The sequence below is a fragment of the Atractosteus spatula genome, chromosome 7 (assembly GCF_055471065.1).
Source record: "Atractosteus spatula isolate fAtrSpa1 chromosome 7, fAtrSpa1.hap1, whole genome shotgun sequence".
NCBI classification, from domain to species: Eukaryota; Metazoa; Chordata; class Actinopteri; order Semionotiformes; family Lepisosteidae; genus Atractosteus; species Atractosteus spatula.
This window is the reverse complement of record NC_142712.1, coordinates 51075952-51101968: the sequence shown is the minus strand read 5'-3', so window position 1 is coordinate 51101968 and position 26017 is coordinate 51075952. Positions and strand designations below refer to the sequence as shown.

The 26017-nt window shown below is 44.2% G+C and overlaps 1 protein-coding gene across 2 annotated transcripts; it reads right to left on the bottom strand.

Annotated features, from left to right (window-relative positions):
* Positions 1-1826: 1826 nt before the first annotated feature.
* On the bottom strand, positions 1827-22470 carry LOC148831363 (membrane progestin receptor gamma-B-like). 2 transcript variants are annotated; one of them, XM_088919858.1, is made up of 8 exons: positions 22334-22470; positions 15434-15993; positions 14828-14955; positions 11132-11337; positions 10727-10853; positions 6878-6974; positions 6132-6276; positions 1827-5252 (listed from the first exon to the last, which is right to left on the bottom strand). In XM_088919858.1, exons 2-8 carry the CDS (start codon positions 15482-15484, stop codon positions 4975-4977), a joined length of 1032 nt encoding a protein of 343 aa, XP_088775984.1. In that variant the 5' UTR covers positions 15485-15993; positions 22334-22470; the 3' UTR covers positions 1827-4974. The 2 variants fall into 2 exon arrangements, with proteins under 2 accessions (XP_088775984.1, XP_088775985.1); XM_088919859.1 differs by lacking the exon at positions 22334-22470 and adding an exon at positions 9059-9103 and having other exon boundaries at positions 3983-5252; positions 15434-15568.
* Between the last annotated feature and the right edge of the window lie 3547 nt (positions 22471-26017).

Here is a 26017-nt window from a genome sequence, read left to right as displayed (position 1 = left end):
GGCAGGTAACTGTTGTGGTGTTCAATTTTTTTATGGTTAATAAAGAGATTATGGGGCTACTGACAGTAAAACATATTCCCGACTGTTTTCACAGCAGTATATTGACACGTTTTACAACTCACATGAATTCTGGTCTGCATGCTGCAGGCAGTGTGAGCACACACTCCCTTCCCATCAGACATCTTGGGATGCCAGGAGCCATAACATCCTGCAATTCACAACTGACACCCCACTGAAGCTCAGCAAGTGTGAGCTTGGTCAGAATGTGGATGGGAGACCTCCTGGGAAAAACTAAGGCTGCTGCTGGAAGAGGTGTGAGTGGGGCCAGTAGGGGGCACTCACCCTATGGTCACAGTATAGTGATGGGGACACTATACTGTGAAGAGGTGCCGTTCTTTGGATGAGACATAAAACCAAGGGTCCTCACTCTCTGTGATCATAAAATATCCCAGGTTATTTCTTGAAAACAGGAGGGGTGTTACCCCAGTGTACTGGCCACATAATAATCTCCACCTCCTAATAATCCTCATCTATGAATCGGCTTCATCACTCTGTTCTGCTTTGTGTGGTGAGCATATTGTGTGCAGTATGGCTGCTGTTGCTATACCATTGGTGGTGATGGAGTGGAGTGTCCAGAAAAGTGCTATATAAGCGTAAGGAATTATTATAATTATCATCTATGTAGTGGGCAGGCTGGCTGAGAGCTCACTGTTAGACTGGAATCATTAGTCAGCTTTGACTGGGCAAATATAGCCAAAGCTGGGAGCAAGGGGGCAGGTGTACAGTAGTTAATGCAGAGGAGAGATGCATTTTTTTTCCAGCTGATGCTCACTGTCCTGTAGGCACTGTGCAGGTCACAGCAGGTCAGATGAACAGCTCAACAGCCGAAAGGTCAAAGGAGTGTGCTGTTACACAGTCTGCCCTGACCCTGGTGTGGAGTTACCTGGTGTTACTTCGTGGGGAGGGATCAGCGGACAGTCAGGTCGATTAAAATACGGCAATTCCAAAATCATAAGGGTACAAAGTAGAAAAATATTTGCAGACACCAAAATAGGAAAATAAATATTGCCAATGACAGTATACAATTTCTTATGGAAGTTCTCTTTCTGAACACACAGCAATCTAAGAAAATTATACTGTATATTTGGCTTTTTTCTGGTAATCAATAAAATAACTATTTGCATGCATTTTCATATCCCATTCAAATACACATTTTTTAAACTGAAAAAATATGCAACATAAGCATTGCAACATTAATGTAACATTGTTCCTACAGTTGCTATGCTGTCTTAATTAGAAACACTCCTCTCACAATTGACTTGTCAGCTGACAGGTAGTGACAGTGAGCTTCCCGCCAGCTCTTGGGAGTGTCATGTCTTGTTAGCATCACCGTCCTGCTCCTCGCTGTTGAGGCACATGCCTTCTCTTACAAGCAGAACCTGAAGCAGCAGCTCCAGCAGTTTGGTCTTCATCTCCCTCCCACATTCTCAAGCAGCTGAACTTTGCTGCTGCGCCCCCCCTGCTCTGTTTCGCTTTTACCTGCCCCTGGCCTCTACCCTGAACTGTGGAAAAGGGTTGCAGTAGTGCCCCCTGCTGGCTCTGTGAGGGCTAGGTGTTGGTGTGTTCAGATCAAGGTTAGCACCAGGGCCTGCCACACAATGACCTGTTTTACAGTGAGTACACGATGCATACTGTGTGCTGCCTTGTCCACATCCCACCTGTGAGGAGAAGGTTTCTGGTGTGTGGTGTCATGGAGTCATGCTTTTCCTCCCAGGATGCATGTGGAGCGAAACCAGACAACAAAGGTTCAAACCCATAACAACTCTTTCATATAGAAATAATTTATGTTAAAAATAGAGCACATACTGTAGTACAGTTCGCAAGGTTTAAAATATATAAAAACATGTTTAACAGTCAAAACATTGATCTTTCGAAGAAAAGTCACAGGAAGAGAAGAACAAAAGTTTTAGTCCCCACTTTGATCTTAATAAGGCACAGGAACACCTTGTTTTCAGGATCGGAGCTGTGTACATTGAAAACGAATGGCACAGAGATCGTGGTTTTAATGGCAAGATGCAGGTGGCTGTTTTGGCAACTGTCGCATGACTGCGAGAGCAGTCCCACCCCAGTGCACAACACTGTGACAATCTCCTGAGTGGATGCCACCACATTGTCACCGAGCTGCGTGCTTCTCGTCACGCCTGACACCCTGCTCGGAGGCAGCTGAGCAAACCTGGAACTACGCCGTTCCTTGTTGCGGTTTGTGGATAGGGACACCGGGTGCTGCATGCAGAGCAGACATCATTAGTGAAGCCCCCTGTAAGTGACTCCTGCAGCACAGCAGAATAATTACAGGAAGAGAGAAAGGAGGCTCAGGCATGGCGTCAGGAAAGAAACAGCCAAAAGGAGTAAAAGACAAAGCAAAAGACCCCTGGAATGTAAGCTCCAGATTTAGCCACACTGAACCCCAAGACACCATTAGAAGTGAAAGATCTGAATGATGTAATGAACTAGTTACAATCCAAGACGTCTGGTGATTTTAACAACTAACAAAAAAGAGCTCACATGCTGCATAATTAATTCCCATTTAGGGAACTCAGTGCAACCCAGCAAATGAGCTAATTACTGTAAATACGGTCATATAAGTTTCAGTAAGCAGGCAGACCTCTGAGTGACCAACATGAGCACTATGTACCCAGTCCCAGAAAGTCAGGAAACGTAACAGACTAGATTGGAAGCACAACAAGATTTACCAAGATAATAATCAACAGGAACCTATGATCAAAAACTGCAAATGCAGACATCAAACTTGATTCTTGTGAATTAGTGCTTGACTTAAAACTAGTACTTCCCCACAACATTAGAAGTTTTGTAACATACTTAGATCATACAGGATCTTGTAATGATGCCCGATTTTCACCATGATCCTTTCACCAATAAACCCAGCACCCAGTGAGAAGTTCCGCCATTGAGATTAATCTCAGTCACAGAATAAATAACTTGTACTGAAGCAACCATGACAAGAAATGGCTGATATTGGCACTTTTTATGACCAAAGTCAAATTAGCCTAATTTGTAGTTTTTTTTAAATCCATCTCAGATAAAGGCTTTGAAGTCCAGTGTTTGTGATAGAGAGGTGATTTTGTATTTACAGTGGAGAGCAAGAGCAGTTTCAGCTGTTTGAGCTCTGATAACCATGACCCAGCATGGTTCTGAACTCTGTTTTCCATACCTTTTCATCCTTAACATGTACAGTATCTAGAAAGTACATAGTTCATTTTTTATCTCCCAAGTTGAGGCTTTGAATATGCTTGCTGTCAACATTATGACTCCCTTAAAGGCCACAGAAGACTTACCTGACTATTTTAGAGTTCTAAATCCTTCATAGTGCCACTGGGAAGCAATACTTACTTCCCTAAAGCAGTCTTACATATGACAACATTTTCATATTCATCTGGTGACAGCCTGACACCGAACTGTATGCCGACACTGACAAAAAATGTTCTATAAAAAAATATGCATGCTTACATTAAACTTAACCGTTTTAAAGTGAGTTGAAGATTAACTTGTTATTTTTTAACAGAAATCTTTAAACCTTTTGTCCATGGTCTAAAACAAACAAAAGGGGCTGCTGAGAATGAAGACTGTTCGATATTACAGAATGGATTTACTGTAAATTGAACGCGTGCAGTAATGCTGTATTTTCTAAAACCTGTTAGCCATAACTCCATAAAGAGAGTCTGCTAAACTCTCTTGTCCCCTTTAAACAAAGGGTACCTGTCTAGACACAGGTTGTTTGGGAGTATTGCAGGTTTAGAAGCGAGTTCCAGCCATATTCCTTTCCTAAAGCATGGCAGACCTGTCCATCTCAGCTCCTGCACTTCCACTCCCACAGATCCCACAGACAGCGTATTACCAAGCTTTTCCATGAGTGTCTGCGCAGGCGCACAAGGCCGAGCTACCAGCTGTGTCAGGGATTGTCTCTGCTCTGTAGGGCTAGAGCACTGAAACTAAGGCCTACTACAACAACTGAGCCAGAATTGTCTTCAAATTCAACAACAAAACAATCTGTTGACATCTGTTTTGTCCCCTGTTTGAAGCACGTTGCTTCCATGACCCCTGCCCCTGCCATAACACAATCTTGGATCTGGCAAGAAAGGTCCTCCGGCTCCCCCAGGAGGGGGAGCTCTTGGCTAGGCCACACAGTGACCTGTGTGGAGACAACAGAAAGGGGCACTCTGACACTGACAATGACAGAGGGTCCAGTGACATGCCAGTAGGCCACAGGACAGTGCACACGGCAGACACAGAGCTGCAGAAAACTCTGCCCACATCTCTGTGCGCTGAACTATACACACTGGTCACTGGTCACCAGCCACCGTGGAACTCATTGACAAAAGCCAATCAGACTTCTTTCTAGTGTTTTGTGACCTCTTGACTCCGTCAAGAAATTCTTGACCGAAACAAATAAAATGTATAGTGCAGAAAAGGGGAAGACATCGATCATTCCCTCTTGCAAAAAAGTGCAAATACCACACAAGGTGTGCAAATAACATTCACAAGATATTACCTGAGAAGGTGAGGTCCTTCTTTCAAACAAAACAGCATGTGTGTTTTAAACTAATAGACAGGACCTAACGTAACATTAGAAATGAAGGCTGTTGTGGATCACAAGTTGCTCTCTGTACTGGACGGTGTGAAGAAAAATGTATCCCATTTATCCAATCGGAGGGCAGCAGGCAGAGGCTCCTTTCTCCAGATGGTTGGGCTATTATGGACAAATTGGCAGACAGACAGTGATCCATCTTTCAAAACAGTGCAAGAGTAAGTCTTTTACCCCAACCTTCCACTCCCTAAAAACATCTTACCCATTTTCTTTGGCCTAAAACTAGTGTTCACAGAGTCGGTGTCCCCTGTAACAGCTCCTCCCCGACCCGCGCTCTGCACCAGACTCCCAGCCACCGAGAGCTGCTGTCAGTCGGACGACACCTTTGGAGCCGCCCTCGGCCTCCTGCTCCTCTTCTGTTTCCTGGGGGCAGCGGGGGCCCAGAACAGGGGCAGGCTGAAGGCGCAGATGATGCCGAGGCTGAGCACCACGCACAGCAGCCCCGCCCCAAAGCTGCTGGCGAAGGTGACGGGGGGGGCGTGTGCCAGCAGCCACTGCCGCCTCTGCGCCATGTCCATGACGATGGACTCCACCTGGTAGTGCGTCCCGAGAACTCCGCAGACGTGGAACAGCTGGTGGCTGTGACCTGTGGGAGGCGGCCAAGGGAGAAGTGTGCTCGGCTGTTACTCCTGTTACTGGCCACGGTTCTTTGCACCAGTTACGGCGCCTTTCAATCTCAATGAAGCCCAAAGTGCTTTCCACCACTTCACCCACCACTGAAGGAAGCAAAGCACCTATCTGGGTGATGTGCGGCAGCAACACACCTACACACCGAATTAGCTAGAGAACTGGGAAACTGCACTAACAAATGAAATTAGGGGCAACTCCAGAGATGCCAGAATGCACAGGAATTTAAAAATCCAAGGGAAACACCCCTACTTTTCTCCGTAAAGTGCAATGGGATCTTCTACTTCCTATAGTGTCTCCTTTCCCTATATTGAAGCATTGGCTTTGGAAATTCAGTGCAGGGGGAAGAGTACCAGTCTAGATTTCCTTGGAGCTCCCCCACCCCGGTACTGATCAGCTCCAGCCTCGCCCAGCTCCTGAGATCTGACAAGATCAGGATCTAGGGTGAGAACGCTAGTGTCTCGCTACTGTTTAATAATTTGCCACTTTTACTGAAGTTCACTTTAAGGTAATAAGTGAATCGTACACTGACTGAAAACGAAAGCACTTCTGAGCAGAGCTTATACTGCAGAATGCCGCATGTACTTAATGTGATATATTACACAATGAAGCAAAACACAGAACAGGACGTACTGTGGGAAACAGTCGATAATAATTACAGATGCTATTCCACATCTAGAAATGTGCAGTCTTGTTGACAGACTGGAATTTGCAGCAGTAGATCAGACAATAAGTCTGAAGGGTGGCATGCTAGGGCTCAGCCATGGCCTGAGCTTCAGTGTTAGTTGGGCAGTTATGTGGACCAGCTGAACTGTGACCCCACAGCGGTACAACCTACCAATGTAGTCGAAGCAGCCGGGCGCCAGTCGCTCGGGGAGGTGTGTAGCGAACAGGAAGCCAGTTAAGAAGGCCAGCGCCATGTGGCGGTAGTGCAGGAGATTGGTCTCGTTGTCCGTGCAGCCTTCTCCCACACAGAAGAAGATCTGAGAGCAGAGACAAGACCGGTTTAGCGGCAGGCCCGATCACAGGGGCAGGACGCCAACGGGGAATTCAAGAGGTCTCGGTTTTCTTTCCAATGATATTAAAACTCTCATTCCAAAACAGCTGAGTTCTGGAAATGACCTAGGGCTGTGAGGATGACGATAGCACATTTAACTAACTTAAAGGATGTGCTTTAGAAACTGCAGTGATAACTGATGACATTAAAATCCACCAAACGTTGCAAAGGTTAATGGGATTAATTAACCCATTAAATTCATGTATACTGCTGCTAACCATAAGTTCATGGTTATACCATACTGTACTGCTGCTTCTTGCTAATACAGTATGGTATACTGCTGCTTCCCACTATGTTGTTGGCACACATGCTATTGTTTTTTGTTTCTGTCTAAAACAATTTGGGGTGTCACTTGTGATGGTATTGGTTATATGAGGACACACACAAGCATTTCCTTGTACTCAGGTACATATGACAATAAACTTGAAACTTCAAAGTCGGGGATGCTGTCCGAACCGCGCTTGGACTCCGGAAGCACAAGTCCACACAGGGAGCAGAGGGTTTCCTTGGAGGCTCAGCGTACTCACCCTGTAGAAGACGGGGATGTTGTCAAACAGGTAGGGATAAGCAAAGGCCACAATGCGAAGGGCTTTGCTCAGCTTTGGTCGCTCACACTCTGGAAGTCTAGAGCAGAGGAGGAATGCAACTCAATGAAATTGGAGTCAAGAGAAAAACGGACATGTGAAAAACAAAAGGCTGGGCTTGCCCAAGCAGGAGGGCAACAGGAAACAAGCACAGCTGAAATCATCTTGCTTTATCTGTGGTGGAAGGAAGCTCTCCTACCGAGGAGACACCGGATCAAAGAAGAACCGTGTCACCACGATGGCAATGGAAGAGAGGATTGTTTGGAAGCAGAACGATTGGATTCGATAAAGGACGTTGGAGCTGAAAGGTACATTGTAACAGAGCGAAAATTAATTACTATATGCCTTGTGAGACTTCTCAATTTCATATGGCCATTTACCAGCTTCTTTGGGTGCACACGGCAAATTGAATTGAGAATGAAATTGCCTTTGCACAGCTGAAATGAAAATGAAATTGCCTTTTGTATCATGGTCGGAGCATGGCACCGCACAAGTCGGCTTTGAAGGAAGGCATTCAGCCTGACGATAAATCAATTTGTTTGTGTTAAGGCTATGGATCACATAGCCAGCGATTATAATAATCAATGAGTGAAGTAACTGACCTGAAATAATCTCTCTTTTCATCAGGGAATCTGCTTTGCAAAGCAAGAGGCAGCAACAGTAGATTAGTAGGATCACTTGCATTCGTTTTTTTGCAAGAATTTCTTTGTTTCTTTGAATCCCATAAGTCAGGCAATTAGCAACAAGCCCTGTGGCTCTGCCTAGATATCCTACACAATACATCCAATAGCACTTTGCAAATAGAGTCTGTTTAAGTAACGGCCTTTAAACAGTTAAATATTTACAATCCAACTCAATTTTTCCCATGTATTTCAATACTTTCTCCACTACTGCCTTTATCACAAAACACACTGTATTCACTGCTGCCTTTCCAAATGAACATGTTCAGGTGTGCATTCTGTCTCTGTGTATTCCTGTGTCTGAAGTAATTGCTGTTGCTTCACCAACAAGCCATAAAGCATTTTAAGATGCATGAATGAAATGGACTCTTATTCAAAACTCTTTCTGACAGGATCTTGGAGTTGAAAGTGATCAGGAGTTTCTGAAGTGGTCACCCTTTCAGTATCCTTGAACCACCCCTGGGTAAAGCACAGCAGAGGGGGAAATTAAAACACATGTCTGAAATGATCTGCTGGTTTTGGGAAGGGCTTTCTTTTTTCTTAAGTAACCAGTTCGCTGTTCACAGCTGCAGGAGTTGTAGTGACAGACTCTGAAATCAGAGTTATACACAACAGCCAGGGGGATGCAAACCAGTTGAAAATGACCAAAATAAACTGTCACCTCAGTCTTTCTCTTTAAATCTCTAGCGTCGCGTGCGAAAGGGCCCTGTAATGATATTCACCGCTCGTATCACACTGGGTTTCACTGTGGCTTATACAGACCTCCTGCTGCCTCATTCACAGATAAAGGAGAGAAATCAAGAAGATAAAAGACAGAGGAAGTCACATTTGACACGATCACAGGCTGTAACAGTTGTGTGGCCATGAGAGATAGCAGAAATAGCTTCACAGAGTTCTTCATGATTTCTTTCGAGGAATACAAAAGATATGCAGGCCAACATTAAAAAAAAAAACTCTCTGCATGCTCTGCCCTGGCATAATTTTGTAACTCAAGGAACAGTCTACTTCTTACTGTATTTCTGCAGAACAGTGTAGTAATTTGGAAATGCACATGCAGGTGACTGTCTGTCCCATTGCAGGTACTGTACCACTCACTTTAGTTTTGGAAACAGTTTCTTTTCTGACTGGCAAAGCTTACAGGGTCTCAAAGAAAAAAAATCATTGAATGATATGATGGGGGGCAGATCCTGATAATGAACTTAAAAATGGAAAGCTGATCAAGTGTATTTTTACACACAGCTAGTCTCCACTACACTTTACTGCTACGAAATTCAAAATTACATAGATTGTTTTTTTGGAAAATGTTAATAAAGCAGGTTTATATTTCATATACTGTTTTTTAAAGATATATCTGTTGCCTCTCATACCCAAGCACAAAGTGAAAAACCCCAAAACCTCAGCCAGCAGCGGTACAGATTGCAGATACTGAGCGCACAGCTGTTACCTCTTGGTGACGTCATGGTTATAATGGAGAAACGGTGAGCCAAGCCTTAGTGGGCAATAAGGAGAGTGGGAGAGGCATGGTTAGACTGCAGTCAAGCTGGGAGATTATTACAGCCCCCACAAAACACAGACAAAGAAACCGAGAAAAAAAAACACAGCCAGCAGTGTTAAGTGTCACGACTGAAGTTAATAATGAAACAGTTCAGTGACAGGACTGTCAGAAACATAGCTCAGAGTACAAAGTCATATTCCTGAGGATAAATGCCACATTAAAAAAAAAACTGGCATGTTGTAATAATTATGCAATTCCTACGGAAAAAAAAAGTTAAGAAAGAAGTCCAGTCAAGCCCGGCAGTAAAAGCTTTAAAAGATATGAGGTATTGTGTTCATCAAACTTTCTTCACCTCTGCATGTCTCTTTCAAAGACTTGTAACATCCATCCATTTTCAGTAAGTACTGAATCCAATACAGGGTCACAATGAGTCAGAGATTAATCTGACAAACAGTGGGCGCGAGGCAGGAGTCACCCTGGACAACACCCCAGTGCATCTCAGGGTATGCACACACAGATGCATTTGGGTGCCATTATACACATACCAGTTAATCCAGATGAAATGTCTTTTTTGGCTGCGGGAGAAAAGCCAAGCACCTGGAGAAAATCCACATATCCTTGGGGAGAACATGCAAACTCCACACAGAATGTACCTCAGACCAGAATCAAACCCAGGACCCATGAGCTGTGAGGCACCACACTACCATTTGAGGTTTAAACAATGATCTATGCATGATACTAAAAAATGAAACACTTCCTCAATCAATCATCACAATATGAAAACATAAGTATTTTCCTGCAAGGACGTGTTTTAAGGACTAGACGTGGAAGAGCACAGAGCTCTCAGCAAGTGACAATGACTGGTGATGACTGACTCCTCTCTTCCCTCTTGGGAGTCAATGTAAAGCCCTCTGAGAGCTTGCAGCTCCTTTTTATTTGCCTGTGGAAATTAGGAGCAAGCAAGGAACAGCCCCTGCATTCGACAGTTTCTCTGAACATACCGCTAATGTAAGAATGTGTGTCATTCTAAGGGACGTTCACCCAGTGCTTGAAGCCATAACAGAGGACCAAAAATGTGTTCAGTTCAGCCAGTTACTGTTCTTAAAGGAAATTCTGGCATTTCCAGAGGGGGGGGGATAAGTAGAGGAATTCAGTTAAATTCAGTGGAAAGTCATTCAGTAAGTCATAGAATTCAGTAAGAGGAGGTGGAAACTCCTTTGCTTTCAGGAAAAAGCAACTTAGATCAAGAGAGGAGCTGAAATGGGTATAGTTAATTTGGAATTTGAAAGGTTTATTCTTTCCATATTTAATTTAGAAGAATCTATCCCTGCCAACACACACACACTTTGGCGATGTATTTGCTTATGCATCTGTTTTGCTGCAGAAATAAATATGGATACTGTGTATTACAAATAAAGCTAATCAGTGATTTATTAGGGTCTCTAATACTGTTTGATTCTTCTTCCCGGATTTATTGATCACGCGTTCATCCCAGAGAGTAGTCATTAAGAGTTTCTAGTGAATGAACTAGCGTGTAGTCTGCCAAGAATTACATCTGCCGCTCTAGAATTGTCTGAAGGCATCACCGGAGCTGGGAACCATGGGAAATCAACCTACCGTGAGTAGCAGGCCAGAGAAGTGCACAGCACCGTGTTGAACACAGCAATGGGCACATAATAACGGTGGAAGGTGCTGCCTATCCATCTGTCTGGGATCACGTACGCAGAGTAAGTGATGGCCGAGCCTGCGGGACACACACACACTTCTTATCAGCAGCGAGACAAGAGGGCAAGCTGCCATCCCGATCCCAGCACTTCACTGTCCCGGGATCCGAACGCTGCTCCCGGCAGAGAGTGGGAGAGAGATGGACACAAGCTTCTTCGCTCTAGAGCGCAACTTAAAGGCTGATTTCCAGAAAAGTAACTGCAAATCTTTACTGGCGTCAAAGAGTCTACAAGGACATATCGTTTGTTCTTTTGTTTTTTTTTCTGGAAAACGAGGCAGTGCTTCAGTGTCACTCACCCAGGCTGTAGAAGCTGAGGGCACCGTAGTCGAAGAAGAAGCAGATGTGGCGTGCGCGAGTCGACATGGTGCTGAAGGTGTGGGCACAGCTGGACGCCAGTGGATACAAGCAGCAGGAGGCCAGGAACACCACCAATGGCCACGCGAAAGCATCGTGCCACACGTCCTGCATAAACACCACTGTCAGCAGCTTCCACAGGAAATACCTGCCGGGGCAGAGCACAGCGGACACGTGACCAACGTGGGATCTTCTCCCTGTGCTTCACGCAGGATTGGATGCAGAAGCTTGACCAGAAGGCTGGCGTTTACGTAACAGGGATCATTCGGCTCCAAGTCCTGCTGCGATGAAGCAGCGGTCTTAGAAATTCAATAGTATTGAACTCTACCACAATAGGAGGTCAGCGTATGGGAGGAACACGTGTCACTGCTGTCTGGTGGAGACCTGGGGGTACCTAAGAGATCTATATCATATTTTATACTTACACTTATATTACAAAGCACAGAGATAATTCCACTAGGTTTGAGAGTTTCCTTTTTAGTATAAAGGGACTTTGTAAAAGCAACATACATAGTAGGTACAATACATAGTTGGCCTTGAAACTGACTTGTTAATTATCAAAAGAGTGAGCAAGTAGATGAAGAATTTGAACATCTTATAAAAAACAGAGAAAACTCAAATCTGCGAGGCGACAGATTTCACAGATATGAGTTGAGTTAATGGGATTTCATGGGCATCACAGAAAAACAAGGAGAGCCAAGACAGAAATTTCAACTCAGGGAAGCAGAAATCACGTCAGAGTGAAACATGCAATTACTGTACATTAAGCGGTGGCCTGTACTAAAAACATGCTGAGATAGCTTGTTTAACACGTACAGTGACCACAAAAAGAGAAGAATGACTTTGCTGCTATCAAAGGAGATATGCTACTGATGTCAAAATACCGTTGTTGTGAAATGTTTTACTGTTTATCTAAATTCTTGATAGTAAAATCAAGAACAGATTGATCTTGATCCTGCAGTGGATGCCGGGTGGATCCTGAATGAACCCGTTTGCTCTTGCCTCAGTGTGTTTATAGAAGTGCATTTTTCCCCCATTCTTTCTGCATCAAAGTCCTGGATTCAGGTCCAGCTCTTGTCAGTTGCTGAAGGCGTCAGTTCTTGTCCCAGTCAAGCACACTCATCTTCCAGCAGTCTGACAAGGAAAGTGCTGAGAGCTTTGGGGCAAGGGCCTCTTTAAGAAAAAAGCACAGACTGACAACAATTCAAGCAGTCTGGACTTCTGCAGGCACAGTGCTGAGCTAGAGGAAGCCACTTCCTTACAAGTGGGAGCATTTCGTGAAAAATGAAAATCGCAAATCGAAAAGCTGGTAAGGAAGGATTTGCCTGCCACTGCAATTAAATGTTTACTCGGTGAGCGAACTCATTAGCGATCCTCACTGCCGAGTTCTCCTCATTACCAGTGACGAGAGACACAGCTTTTCTTCTCTGCTGAGTCCCTCGCAGGCAGGCCAACAGTCTCTCCCGGGAGGTGATGTACCCCAGGGCAAAAAACCGTTATCCACCGCTGTGGTGGTAAACACTCGGAGAACAGCAGCAGTAAAAGGCCTACAGTATCGTCTGCGTACAGAAATGTCAAGGCAGAGTTCGTCATGGAGCTCAGGGTTTTGACTTCATGGCTTTCAGGAATTTTTATTCAGCCATTTCACAAGAAAACTCCTTTTGCTTCATACTTTTATGAGGCTGGATTTGTGGGGGAGGGGGGTATGTATGGTTTGGTACAGTATACTTGTAATAAGGTATATTTTAGCTGAAACCTATGTTTGATTTTTACTAGATGTCTGGCTTCAGAAAGCTCATCTCATCAAACAGTACCATCTGCAAATTTCAACAATTCTAAAAAACCTTAACCCCTGAGAGCTGTGTGCAGGTATAATCTCCTGACGGTCAGCGTGAAAGAGCACACCTGACAGCATGCCCCAGGAGACAGCAATTTTGTGAGGTGCCAAAAAAAATAGAACCCTTTCAAATGAATCACAGATTCACGGGGATATGCATGGAGCAGATCTGCCGAGACCCTGTGTCTGAATTACCTCACTGACCTTTTTTAAATTTCACCCCCATCTCTAAAATCAAGTCGATTTAAACTGTTGCAGATCCCCAGAACCAAAGTATGCACTATGGGCAACTGTGCCTTCCCTGTCTGTGCTCCTTGCTTGTGGAATAGTCTCCCTGATCATCTCAGACAGCCAGCTTCGACTGAGACCTTTAAAACATCTTAAAACCCTTCTCTGCCAGGAAACCCATCAACTTCTGCCTGAGACATTTTTAAGATCCTGGACTTCTCCATTACCTTTTTTATGTGAAGTACATTGAGATTAACTTTAATGACAGGTGCCATATAAATGAAATGTGTTAGTATTGTTTATTCTTTGAATTAATAAACAAACGAACATCAGGTTGTGTGTTTTTCAGTATCTGTGTTTCCTCAGGGACAGAAGGATCCAGACAATGGGGATTTAAAGCAACAGTTGCAGACTGAGCAAGGGTTGAAGTAAGGCTCCCATCGCACAACAGTTTGAATGTTTCCAAAGTTTTTTACTGGTTCCGAAATGTTGTGCAGGAGCAGAACCTGGATTGTGACACAGGACGCTTGGTACGGTTTTCAAAGTACTAACTGTTATATTTTTTGTGCGAATTTGTGACCGCAGTTTGATGGCTTGAAGATCAAACTATTAACTATTCGTTTCTCTCCTTCCCTGGTATAAATTCTGTAAAGCCTGCAAAATTGTATCAAACCTGCTAGGTCTGCAGTATGTGTGCAATCACTCATTAAAGTTATTTCTAATTAGACCATTAGAATTCTAACAGAGTGGCCTTAAGGCTGCACAGCTGCACAGTCAGGGTTTAGATTAACGAGCTCTTCAGACATGGGGGGAAAACACCCTGGATAAGGCATCTGCTACAGCACATAACAACACAACACTTTCTGATGGAGCTAATCACCTGAAAGACACCTGAAGACTCTGCCCTTAAACTGGGTTCATTGCCAAACAACATCACAGCCAAAAAGGTAGTAAAATATTATCTTCTGACCATCTGGAATGTGTTCTAGTGAATAATTAATAACCCCCATTAAGCTGCACTAAAGCATTGGAAACAAAGTGTTTTAGTGAATGTTTAAATAAAACATAGTGGGAAAAAAAGACTGAAGGAGTCAAACTGAGCCAAGATCGGTCAGTTTTGCAATTCAAAACCAGGTTAATTTTTTTTTATTCTTTTGTTTCTGCCAATTTTTTTGAAGCCTCATTTAACCTGCACCTGGTGAGGCACAAACTGGCTAGAAAGCAGGTTTCAAGCAATAAAAGAAATGAAACTGACTATTAATATGCAAAAGGGAAATCACAAGGACTTTTCCCCATGGCATAGATAATGAAAGAATGCAAGTTAGACAAAGGAGCTTCCTGTTGCGTTCAAAAACATCAATTGTAATATTATCATGAAAAGCAAAACAGATCCCAGACACAAAAGTTCTATAAAAATAAGAATGCATTGCTCTCGTTATTAAACTAAACCTATCCTTCAGAGTTAGGGAGGCTAGGCTTGACCTTGTTTTCCATACTGAACTGCAGGTGAATGTTTGTTCATGCAGTGCCTACAGAATCAACCCTGTCTGAGGAGCGAATGAATGAGCTGTACCAGGTGGGCAGGAAATGCGTCCAGATGTTGAGCGTTTCATTGGTCAGCTGGAAGACACTCAGGACACAGTCGGTGGCGGAGCTGCAGGGCTGCCGGTATCCCGAGATGATGCTGTCCTCGTGAAACACCTGCACAGAAAGGACAAATGGACTTGGGGACTTCACTGTGTCGCTTCAACATACCTTTCAAAACAGGACTGCCAAGATATCGACAGCTTCTACAGAAAATCCTGAAATAATCAAAATCTCCCTATTCGATATTACCCATTAATCAGACTCACAGTTTACTCACAGGTAAATGCATGTCCACTAGCCGCTCAGTTTCCTATGTGCCCGTGCTACATACCTTTGATACATTTTTAAATCAACATAAACAATTTAATCTGTCATGGTATGGAAAAAACTGTCAACAATGATAATTTAACCACTGTTAACGTGAACTATTTAATAATCTCTTTTGTGTTACATTTTGAATATACAGTATAATTGTGTAGTAGAAGGTGATGGGATTCTCCACCATTCTGAATGGCCCGTGACTCAATTATAAGGACAGTTACTGTATGTTACAAGGAAATCCCCTCAGTGAGCCTAGGGCCTATGGACTTACCTTGGGCACCTGGTTGATGCTGAAGACACGGGGCAGCTTCAAGCTCAACATGGTGGACAGGACAGCCAGTCGCAGAAAAAGAAAGACAGCACTGTGCAAAAAAGGAATCTCTGGTTTCTGCTCTGCTGTCCACTGTGAACGTTATCCACCAGTGTCCCAAACACAGCCCCACTTCCACACTGCAATCCTCCTAGCAGCCCCTTTACAAAGTGTTATCCTGCTCCCTGTCTCCCTGCACTCCAGGATCCCACTCCTAGTCTCTCTGCGCAGCTGGATCCTGCTCCCAGTCTCTCTCCACAGCTGGATCCTGCTTCCAGTCTCTCTCCACTGCCAAATCCTGGTCCCAGTCTCTCTTCACAGCTGTATCCTGGTCCCGGTCTCTCTCCACTGCCAGATCCTGGTCCCGGTCTCTCTCCACTGCCAGATTCTGCTCCCAATCTCTCTTCACACTGTAGCCTTGAAGCTGATCTGTTATCACACTCCGATCCCACTCCCAGGACCTCCCCACGCTCCAGTGTTGCTCCCAGTCTGTCCCAGTCTCCAAAAGGATCTCAGAGCCACTGCAGGAATAGACAGGAAGCAGAGTTAATAAGCTCCACTGTGGAGAGATATAGCCTTCAGACTGCAACCACACAGCCCATAGAAACAGTGCATGTTGTCAGGAGTATGCATAAACAGAAATAAACTCAATCATGATTGACTAATGGAAAATTATTGCTCTTCACCAAAGGGGGGAAAATGACTTTTGAACAATTGCTGAACTTAATTCAATCGGCTTTTCAAAACTCAGGCTGTGCTAGTGTGGTGTTGCTTTGCATATAGGTGAAAAATATTGTGTACATATTACTGTTTTGAATTTCACAGACTTGATACCTTCTCTAATGGCAATAACAACAGCCAGGTATCTACTGCGTAATGATAATTACGTCTTCTAATCTAAATTGCTATTGTGTGATTGTTGTGGAACCTGGTTTCCTACCACCTCCCAAAGACTGTGTCTGGGTTTAATTGGCATCTTTAAATTGTCCTTGTGTGCCCTGCAGTGGCAGTAGACTGGCATCCCTTCCAGGCTGTCATCCCACCTCGCTCTCTGTGCTTCCAGGATGGCCTCTGTGTTGCCTGTGTAGCGTTTCCATAACGGATGGATGAATGACAGGCCACATTCAAACAAATAAAAATAAGAAACAATTCCTTACACTTCTATAGCCCTTTTCTGGACACTCCGCTCAAAGCGCTTTACAGGTAATGGGGACTCTCCTCCAACACCACCAATGTGAAGCCCCACCTGCATGATGCGACGGCAGCCATAGTGCGCCAGAACGCTCCCCACACACCAGCTCTCAGTGGGGAGGAGAGCAGAGTGATGAAGCCAGTTCAGAGATGGGGATTATTAAGAGGGCATGATTGGTAAAGGTGAGGTAGAGAAATTTAACCAGGATACCAGGGTTACACCTCTACTCTTTTCGAGAAACTCCCTGGGATTTCTAAAGACCACAGAGAGTTGGGACCTTGGTTTTTCATCTGAATGACAGCATCTTTTTTACAGTATAGTGTCCCCGTCACTATACTGGGGCATTAGGACCCACACAGACCGCAGGGTGAGCGCCCCCTACTGGCCCCACTAACACCTCTTCCTTAGCAGCCTCAGCTCCCAGGAGGTCTCTCATCCAGGTATTGGCCAGGCTCACACCTGCTGAGCTTCAGTGGGCTGCCAGTTGTGAGTTCACTTGCAAAACAGTAGTTGCGACACGACACTGTTTTCTGATCGTTACAGCTTGCCACCATCACTTTGTCAGACACCTTTTCCATTGCTCCAGATCCCTCAGCGCAGGATAGCAGAGGAGTAGAAATGGAGGCCTCGCTGGCAGGCTGCACAAGCAGGTTAATGGAGCGATGCCGCGCACACTGGAGCCCTCCCCAGCTGTGGGGGCACCTTTCTCTGGGCCATTCTCTGTTCACTCAGGGAGCTGCTGTATTTTTAGAACTCGCCACTTCCTTGGCAACCAGTGGGCCTCGACCTCTCACCTCCTGTCGAGGGGGGAAAAAATAGCTAATGGGACAATTGAATAAGCTGGTCTGCCTGTCGGCAGTGCAGGGAAAACTCATTTTGTAATCTGTGTTTTCTCTATTAGGGAGGACTGAGTGTGCAGTCAGGCCTTATCAAAATGAGCAGTCTTGACACGGAGACAATATGTACATGACACGAGACAGAGCAGACACAAGGACAGCTAAATCTGGCAGTCTGGCTGTGTGCGCCATGCAGGGTCTGACACAGACGGTCGGGACGAAAGGCTGGCTTCCATGCCAGAGGTGTGGAGGGTCAGGGAGCACCGGAGATGCTTGTTTTAATCTTCGATACTGTTTGTTTTCTAAAACACAGTAGTGATCTTCGAAGAAGATTCATAGAACAAGGGTCCAGCCTAAGAACCAACAGAAACAGGAGATGTCTCTCTGATTTAGAAAAAATTACAATCTGCTATCGTTCCACAGAAAAATCTTGCCCAAACCAAAGCCTTCAGGAAAACATATCCAACAAAGGCCTCAATGCAGGCCGAAACATCAGACAAGGGTTTAATTGGGTTTAAATGTACAAGAGAGCAGAGGCAACTTCCTCCATGAGGGCTTTATACTGCCACTATGAAAGTTCATTTTGCACTGTCACTGTTCTTTCTTCTCGAAAGAACGTGGCCTGGCAGCAGCATCTACAGCTCACGGCCACAGACCGGGGGTAATGAAAAGGAGAGGCGTTGGGCAGCCGAGAGATTAAGCCGGCAGGGTGTGACCTTTCTGGAGATATCGGCGACTTTGCTGTGGCTGTCGCTCGCTTTGGACACACGGAAAGGCAAAGGCAGGGCGTGAGTTCTTATCGCTCACTCTGCACGTAATCACAGAGGCAGAGTTTACCCAGAGCAAGGCCAACACTTAGCGTGTCGCTGGGCACCCAGGAGTCTTATCGCGGAGTGATAAATCTGTTTCCCAGTGGCCGAGTAAACTCTGTGTGTCATGGTTTCGAATGGGGGGGGGGGCAGTGAAGGCAAACACCCACACGGCTCACTCACTCAGGGGCGCTGCTAAGACAGAGGAAGCAGCCGATAAGCTTGGAAAATGCGAGTTGTAAGTTTTTTTTGTTTTTTACCAAAATAAGTGGGTTAATGGCAAAATGAAACAAAATGAGACAGTTTTGGGGGAAAAAAAAGCTGGGAGTTTGTGTGGAGTCTGGAAAATGTTTAGGTGGAGGGAAAAAAGAACCCTTTGTAAAGCAGCACTGTAACTACAGTGACCCCTAGAGAAACAGGCAGACTGACGTGAGCACTTGAAGAGGACAGGAATCTTGGAGAGCAGAGCTGGGTGCATTTTATAAGCTTAGAACTACACAACATTACATATTGTCTACTACTGCACACCCCGTTAGCCGAGAGCACTCTGTGACTATACCCAACAGCCTCACTGGATGCCTGAGAGAGAAGAGAGGTCACAGATCTCGTGAGATTCCAAATAAATGCAGATAAGAGGACATATGTCTTAAACATATGTGGTTTAAATATGTGAGGTTTTAATGTAACTGAAACATTATAGCTATTTTAAATTATGCACTGTTTTTGATACCAACCTAGACCTAGATTTCTGGACAATCCTTCATAGAGGACCTAATCTATTTTTTCACCACTCCCTGAAATGGCTTTTATTAAACACTGTTTGGACAGAGCAAACTTCCTCCTGAATATCAACGTGCCCCAGCTCTGAGAGCAACTGTGGGAAGAACTAGTACAAGTGCTGCTCGAGCAGCCACTAAACACAGCACATGACTAGAAACAACACACAGAGCCCAGTTCTGAAAAACGGGGCAGCTCCTTCTACAGAGATAACACCAAGCATAAAACAGAGCAGACACAAACAGCCTTGGTACCATGGCTTGTGATCAATAATGAGGCAGGCTGATGAAATTAAGAGGACAGCCTGCACACAATGCTTTTAAACCTGAGCTGTTTGCAATGTGGAGCAGTAGCTGCAGCTTTGACACAGGCTGAATCGGGGAAGACAGAACTCAGTATCTCTTTCGATTTTCCCAGCTCTCCTTGCCCCTTCACTGGTATTGAACCTGATCTAACAATGGTCCAGTATCCTGCGCACTCGCTCTCACTGAGTGCTTGTATAGCAAAGTGCCCGAATGGTTGGAGTGTATTCAGGAAATTTGCTGGGTTTTGTCCTGGGCACAGACCTAAAGGCCTGGCATAACTCTGCTGTTTAGAGCAGCAATGTCACCTTCTTGCGAATGGCTGGCTCTCATCTCACCGTGTTAGTATGTTAATAATCCAACATGTTATTTCTGAATCTTGTCTTTAACACTGGGCCAGTCTGCTTCCACTTAACTCAGTGTATAATTAACTACACCTTCAAGCAGGTATTAAAGAGTAGCCAGGTTGGAGATTTATAGACATTACAAAGAAAACCTTGAAAAGCAACTAAGTACTGTAAGTTAGAGAATATAAAGCATTTTTCTCTTTTTGATTTTTTAAAGTATTTAAAAATAGAAATGTTTTTGTTCTTTAATGAGTGAAAAATCACAAGAATTTTCAAAATGTTCACACTAGGCATTTACAGCAGTTTTCCAGGCACTTCCAGAATCAGAGAGCCTTATTTACATCATCTTCAGGCTACATGCTGACCAGCTTCTGCATGTATCAGAACTGCACTGACTCTGTCCCTGTCTCCAGGAGATCCAGTCTAACAACAGCCTGCACCCTGACACCTTGACCCTCAGAAGGAAGAGGCAGGAAAGACATACTGTACAGCTCAGAAGACATTCTGCTGTGGACGACCAGAAACAGTAGTCGAAATAAAGCTAATCAACATTAATAAATAGAAAATACAAGACTCTTGTGAAATCGTGTGGTGTTACAATGTGTTGTGTTATCTGTTGTACTGTGTATGTCCTGAGAGAATAAGAATTCCAATGTATGTGTACATAGCAATTAACTCCTCTACTACTAACTACCTTCACTACTAATCTACTACTACTAAATGTTGGGTCGTTTTATATACCAGTTAATGTGTTCATATGATCACATTTGCATGCTCAGAAATCAAAAAGTGAATAGAGGATTGTGCAATTGTAGACTCCAATTGCAATTGTAGACTCCTGAGACCTTTAACCCTTGACACAACCATGCAGTGTCTAGAACTTTACCTGGGCTTCTAGTCTTTTCCACTGCAATGCCTTAATCCTCAAAGAGTCTATAAATGCACAGGTTTGATTTATTAAAATTATGTTTTGTTTTTTTCACTTTGTTTCCTTACTACAACACCCCCAGCCTGAAAGAATTTTATGTATGTAAGGTGTTAGGGTGGGAGCTACTGTACAGCTGTCTTTGGATGCAGGCGAGTGCAGGAAAACAAGAGGAATATAGTTCTAATATTAACCAGGTAATATAAACCAGAGCGGGCCAAGACAAAACCACTTTCAGATCAACAGCTTTCACCCTTAATATACATATAAATGCCAAGTTAAGTCTTAATAGTTTGTGGATGTGTAAATAACCACATTAATATTCCACCTTGAACAGAAGCATGTGCACATATCTTACCGTGAGCTCCAGATTATTTCTGCTTTATTTAAATTCTGAAAGCACGTGTTTGAGCTACATTAGCTATTGCCTGGAAATTAAATGAATCAGGCAGGTCAGCCCCAGACACCCCCCACTGAACCAGGGATATCAGAGTTTTCTTTTATTACAGCTTGAATAACTCAACATTATCAGCACTGTATCTCAGGTGCTGCTCTAGGAGAAGAAAATTAAGATTGTGTCTCGCACTATGAGACATTTAGGCTTTAAGGCTGCCCCAGTACTAAGGCTTTGAAAGTACACGTTTTCTCCTCTGTCTAAGACACAAAAACCTCACACAGCAAAAAGAATCTGCCTTTCAAAATCTTTTCCATCCACCTAGAACACACAGCTTTCTTTAATTTCACCTGTTGACACCAGTTCAACCTGAATGACTGACAGGAAAAAAAATCACAGTTACGTAAGACAGTCAAATGTACAAACAGTAATGTTGTGGAAAGTCACTGGACTCGTAAAATGTATTCAAAACGTAGCTCTGAGATTTAACCCACTCCTACCTAGAATATTATCAAATATTCTAGCATGAACCAAATGCTATTTTATTTAGCACAAACCAAAACCATGAATTCTGAAATTTTCCTGAAGATCTTGACTTTGTACATCACACAAAGCTTGACACAGAAGCTCAACAAACACAAGGATGACATTTATCCGGGCAGAGGTTTTAAGAGGAGCCTGGCCTATGTTTAAGGGCAGCTCAATTTAACCTGTGTTAAGTTTTGGGGCACTTTCAGTTTCTACCTGAGTGAGTGAAAATATTCAGCTTTTAGAATTCTGGATCATCTACTATAAAATGACAGCAAACATCAATGCCCTAAACCTCAATGTCTCCGAACCACCACTCGGAGAGATAACAAAAATATCATTTTAATTAAAAAACTCTCGTAACCCGAACATTTACAGAATAAGTTTGAAAAAGGATAAAAACTGTTTTTTGACAACAGGCATATCTTTTCCCAAACACAAGTATTTAAAGTCCATCCTAACACGATTTAATGACATTTTGCAGCTTTGATGTTTTCTTACTATTAGGAGATAACGCATAGAATAGTGGCTGGTGAGCTCTAAACACAGCTCAGTGAGTTATTTATATGGAAGCACCACATGCTATAATAATAAATCTACATGAGGAATAAAGCCTGGATGTTATATCTGCATGTACTGGCTGTCCACAGAGGGTTCCTCAGTCTGAGGAATTCCCTACTGCAGCTGGAAGTGCAGTGTCATCAGCCACAGAAGGCATTAAGATCAGAGACTGTGCTCGACAGCCACTCACCCCGCCCTGACTCCTGCCCCTGCCCCAGGAGCAGAACCCGTGCTATTGAGCTGGTGGGGGTTCTGATGTCCCTGTCCCACAATTCCGCTGTGTGTTCTGTCACGCCAAGGCACCTGACCTGCTGACCTGGCCAGTCCAGTTTCTCCCACTGTGTGAAGTCTGAAGCAGGCGCTTCAACATGTGACCCGTGCTGCGCAACCAGAAGAACGGGAATGACAAAATCAGGCTCAACCCCTCCATCCGCCCGCTCACCGCCCCACCAGGAGCACCTGGCGCGGCACAATTCTCCTGGAAGTGCAGGCAGGAACTGAGCCAGAGCCAGCAGGGTGTGGGGGGTTTCTAGAACCACACACCCTGTGATCCACACAGCCAGCTCTTCCTCCGTTTGCAGCTCTTGCTCGGAACACTGGAATTCCCGGCGCTTCCGCCCTCACTAACACGTTCTTTTTCCAGCTGTAGCAAAGGAGCCGGGCTCCAGGCAGCCCTGGTGTGTTACAGCTAGAGAACCGCCAGCCCACCCTCCTTCTGAAATTCCCAAACGCGCTGTTCTTGAGAAATGCAAATGGGCTCGCGTTACTGGAAGCAGAGCGGAGTGTTTTTCCATGCACCCAATGTTTGAAGTGTCAATACTCGTCGAGGTTTCGATTTTTCCCCCCCTTTTTTAGTCCTTGGTCACCAACAGCACCCCGGTCAAAAAGAGAAATTAGACATCACAGAATTTTTTTTTTTAATCATGATTTCTGAAGCGACTGCACTAATAAGTCAGTGTCACCTCTGGGACTGGATCAGACAAGAAAGCAAAGGTGTCGATTGTCTTTTACAAAGTAGAGATCTGAAAAACTGGGCATTCCTGTACGAAGTTCTAGAGTATGTCTTAACGCACAAAATAAACAAAACAAAACAGCTCACAGCCCGTCCAAACTTGAAATCTACAAGCCTGAGAAGTCCTAATTCTATAAACCCATATCGTTTAAAAGGCTCTGGCTTCCAAACTGTGCAGCCACAGTGTCCTGTATCTTCTCTTCCCTGTTTCAGCACCGTGAAGCTTGACTGAGTGTTCAACTTCACCTGTCCCACTATTTCCTTCGCCTCTGTGTTAGAGCGCAAGCCTGCCCGCACAGTTTAAACACGAAATCCTGCCGGTGTGGGTGACACCTGTCTGTAGGATCTCTGCATGACTTCAGTTTTACCATTGCACTCCCCTCTGTATGACTCTCTTTCAGCACAGTATTAAAGCCTTCTCTTCTGGCCAACAAGCTTCAATGTCTTCCTGAAGAGTTTGTCTCAGGGTTCTGTGGATTCTTACGAAGTCTGAAATGTTCTTAATATTTCAAAGCCTGGCAACCTTTGTTTCTTAAAGTTTTCCAAAACGTTTAAAACTGTTATATTTATTGAAGGATTTGTATTTTATGTTGGCAATACAAATTAAAAGATTAAATCCATACATAAATCAAATGAGATCAAAAACGTTGTTAGTTTACATTTGAGAATGTCACAGTGATCTTCAGGCCGTCCTGTGCATAGAGGTTAATTAAGTGTTTAAGTGTGTTAATTAGAGGATGTTAATCAGGGGGTCTCCAAACCTGTTAGTTTTATAGAAATCTATTTCTGAAATTTGGAAATACTTTTAAAATATCAATCAAGTGATTTATTAAATTGATAGAGCCCTGGTGATTAACAGCTCAAAGATGCTTAGACTTGAACCTTAAATGACCGTTGAATTAATTAATAAATCACCTGCTTAATAGATCTTAATTACATTCTTCTGAGCCTATAGAAATAGGCGATTTAATGGTATAAGCCCTGCTCGATCGAGGTTCTCTGGAGTTGAGATGTAGATACCCCTGCTGTAGGCTGGATGAGACACCTTCCAGCGCACGGGCAGCTTCGAGAAAAAAAAATATTTATTTGCATCTTTAATTTGGTTAACTTCTATATAAGCTTAATTAAAACGAAACATTAAAACTCAAGTACGCGCTGTACCTCATACCTGTACGAACCTAAGATTACATAACTGTGTGTGTGAACAGTTTAGATGACTACTTCGCTCCGCGCTCCACGCCGCGCAGAAGCTAGGGCTTAACTGGAATTATAAGTAAAGATATTTATATGTCTAATCCACCTCATTTCCTTCGCTGTTAAATTTAGTTTCGGAGAGCAGAAGATGAAAGAGAAAGAAACAAGCAGTCTGCTCACCCGCCTGAGCTCCGCGCCGTAACGGGCAAAGCAGCCTTTATCAGTGTCCGAGCCCCGTCGTATTAATCACGCGTGTCCCGGCGGTGTAGCCGTATTTGTACTGGGATCCCTGTGCCCTGCGCTGCCGGGTGATTGACAGTCGGCACGGGCCAGCCCTTGTTTACCTGCGGGCTCTAGCGACGCTGCGATTGGACAAGAACGCGGCGCCGGTTACCTGGAGACGCGAAGTGTCAACTTGAAGCCGGGGGGTGTGTCTGGGCATCGCACACCTTGTCTCGAGCTCAGGTGGAAGGAACGCTTGCCGCCCCCAGATAAAGCTTTTTTAGGTGACATACTGTATGGTGCAGCATTTTACCGGTAAAACCTATTTATTCCTCCGAGTAAGACAGACATAAAACATATATTTTAATGCTTGCTAATAAATGGGGGGAAACTTCCACGAAGCCGAGAGAACATTTGATTCTGGAGCACAAAGTTGTGAAAATCACCTACTATGTCCGCTGTTGAGCATTTACTGTTGTGCTCAGCACGGGAAAGGTCCTATTTTTCGGTGTAGAACCGTCCCTGTGCCTCTGTGTATGCTATGTTCTTGAGAGACAGCGATGTATAGACAGACAAGTGTCCGCGCTACAGCAGACTCGGTACTGCACCCTCTAGAAACGGCCTGTGCCGGACGGAGGCGGTCAGTACCCTTTGGCAATTGTGCCAGCAGCTCTCCGCCTACTCGAAACCAGACAGCAGCGGGCTGGCGGACCAGAAATCAAGCCTGATGTCGTTTAGTTTACTTGAAAGTTAAGCCTCAAGTTATTGATCTACTTAAAAAGCGGTTGAGTGAGCGTGTCTGAATTGTTCTGTACACGAAGAATGAAAATCTCTCTTTTCCACATGGACTTTGCCCCTGTACCTAACGATGGATGTTACTTTAGCCACGATATTGCCTGTATGCCAGTAATACATTTTGTGCCAAGTCCGAATCTCGGAGAAGTGGACGTGCAAGGGTAACAGAGGAACGTGAGGCGACCTTGTTTGTGTTTGTGACAGTGTCCCCGACAACAGGCCCATATGCTCTTACATGGGGGAGGGGGCGGAGTGCCCCCGGGGTAGGTGCAGTTTCAATGTATAGCTTTGAGGGGATAAAATCATTGGAAACCTCCTTACCAGCACAATTGCACAAGCGGTTTTAAAAAGACTACAAGCTTCAGGTTCATAGTCTTTGTCCTCGTCTCTTCCCAAGTTCGCACGAAGCTGGTTGTAGGTGTTTTGCACATTCTCTCAGAAAACAGAAAACAAATTCTCATTTCAGAACAAACGTTAATATTAAATTATGCATTTGACATGTATTACTGTTGGGTTGTTACAGTTAACCAGTTTAACACGTTTTAACTAGAGCAACCTTTAATTAAGGACTTGAAAAGATTTGCATTTCGTTGTGTCAGAAAAATAACGATTCTAATTTCACCTGTGACTCTTGCACAGCCTTATAAAATT

Bases quoted from the DNA above. Each gene is read 5' to 3' on its own strand.
- LOC148831363 (XM_088919859.1), bottom strand. From the start codon at position 15,484: ATGTTGAGCTTGAAGCTGCCCCGTGTCTTCAGCATCAACCAGGTGCCC. The intron at 14,956-15,433 runs GTAAGTCCATAG...CTTTCTGTGCAG, and splicing joins GCATCAACCAGGTGCCCAAG to GTGTTTCACGAGGACAGCAT. The intron at 11,338-14,827 runs GTACAGCTCATT...CTGCCCCGGCAG, and splicing joins ACGCATTTCCTGCCCACCTG to GTATTTCCTGTGGAAGCTGC.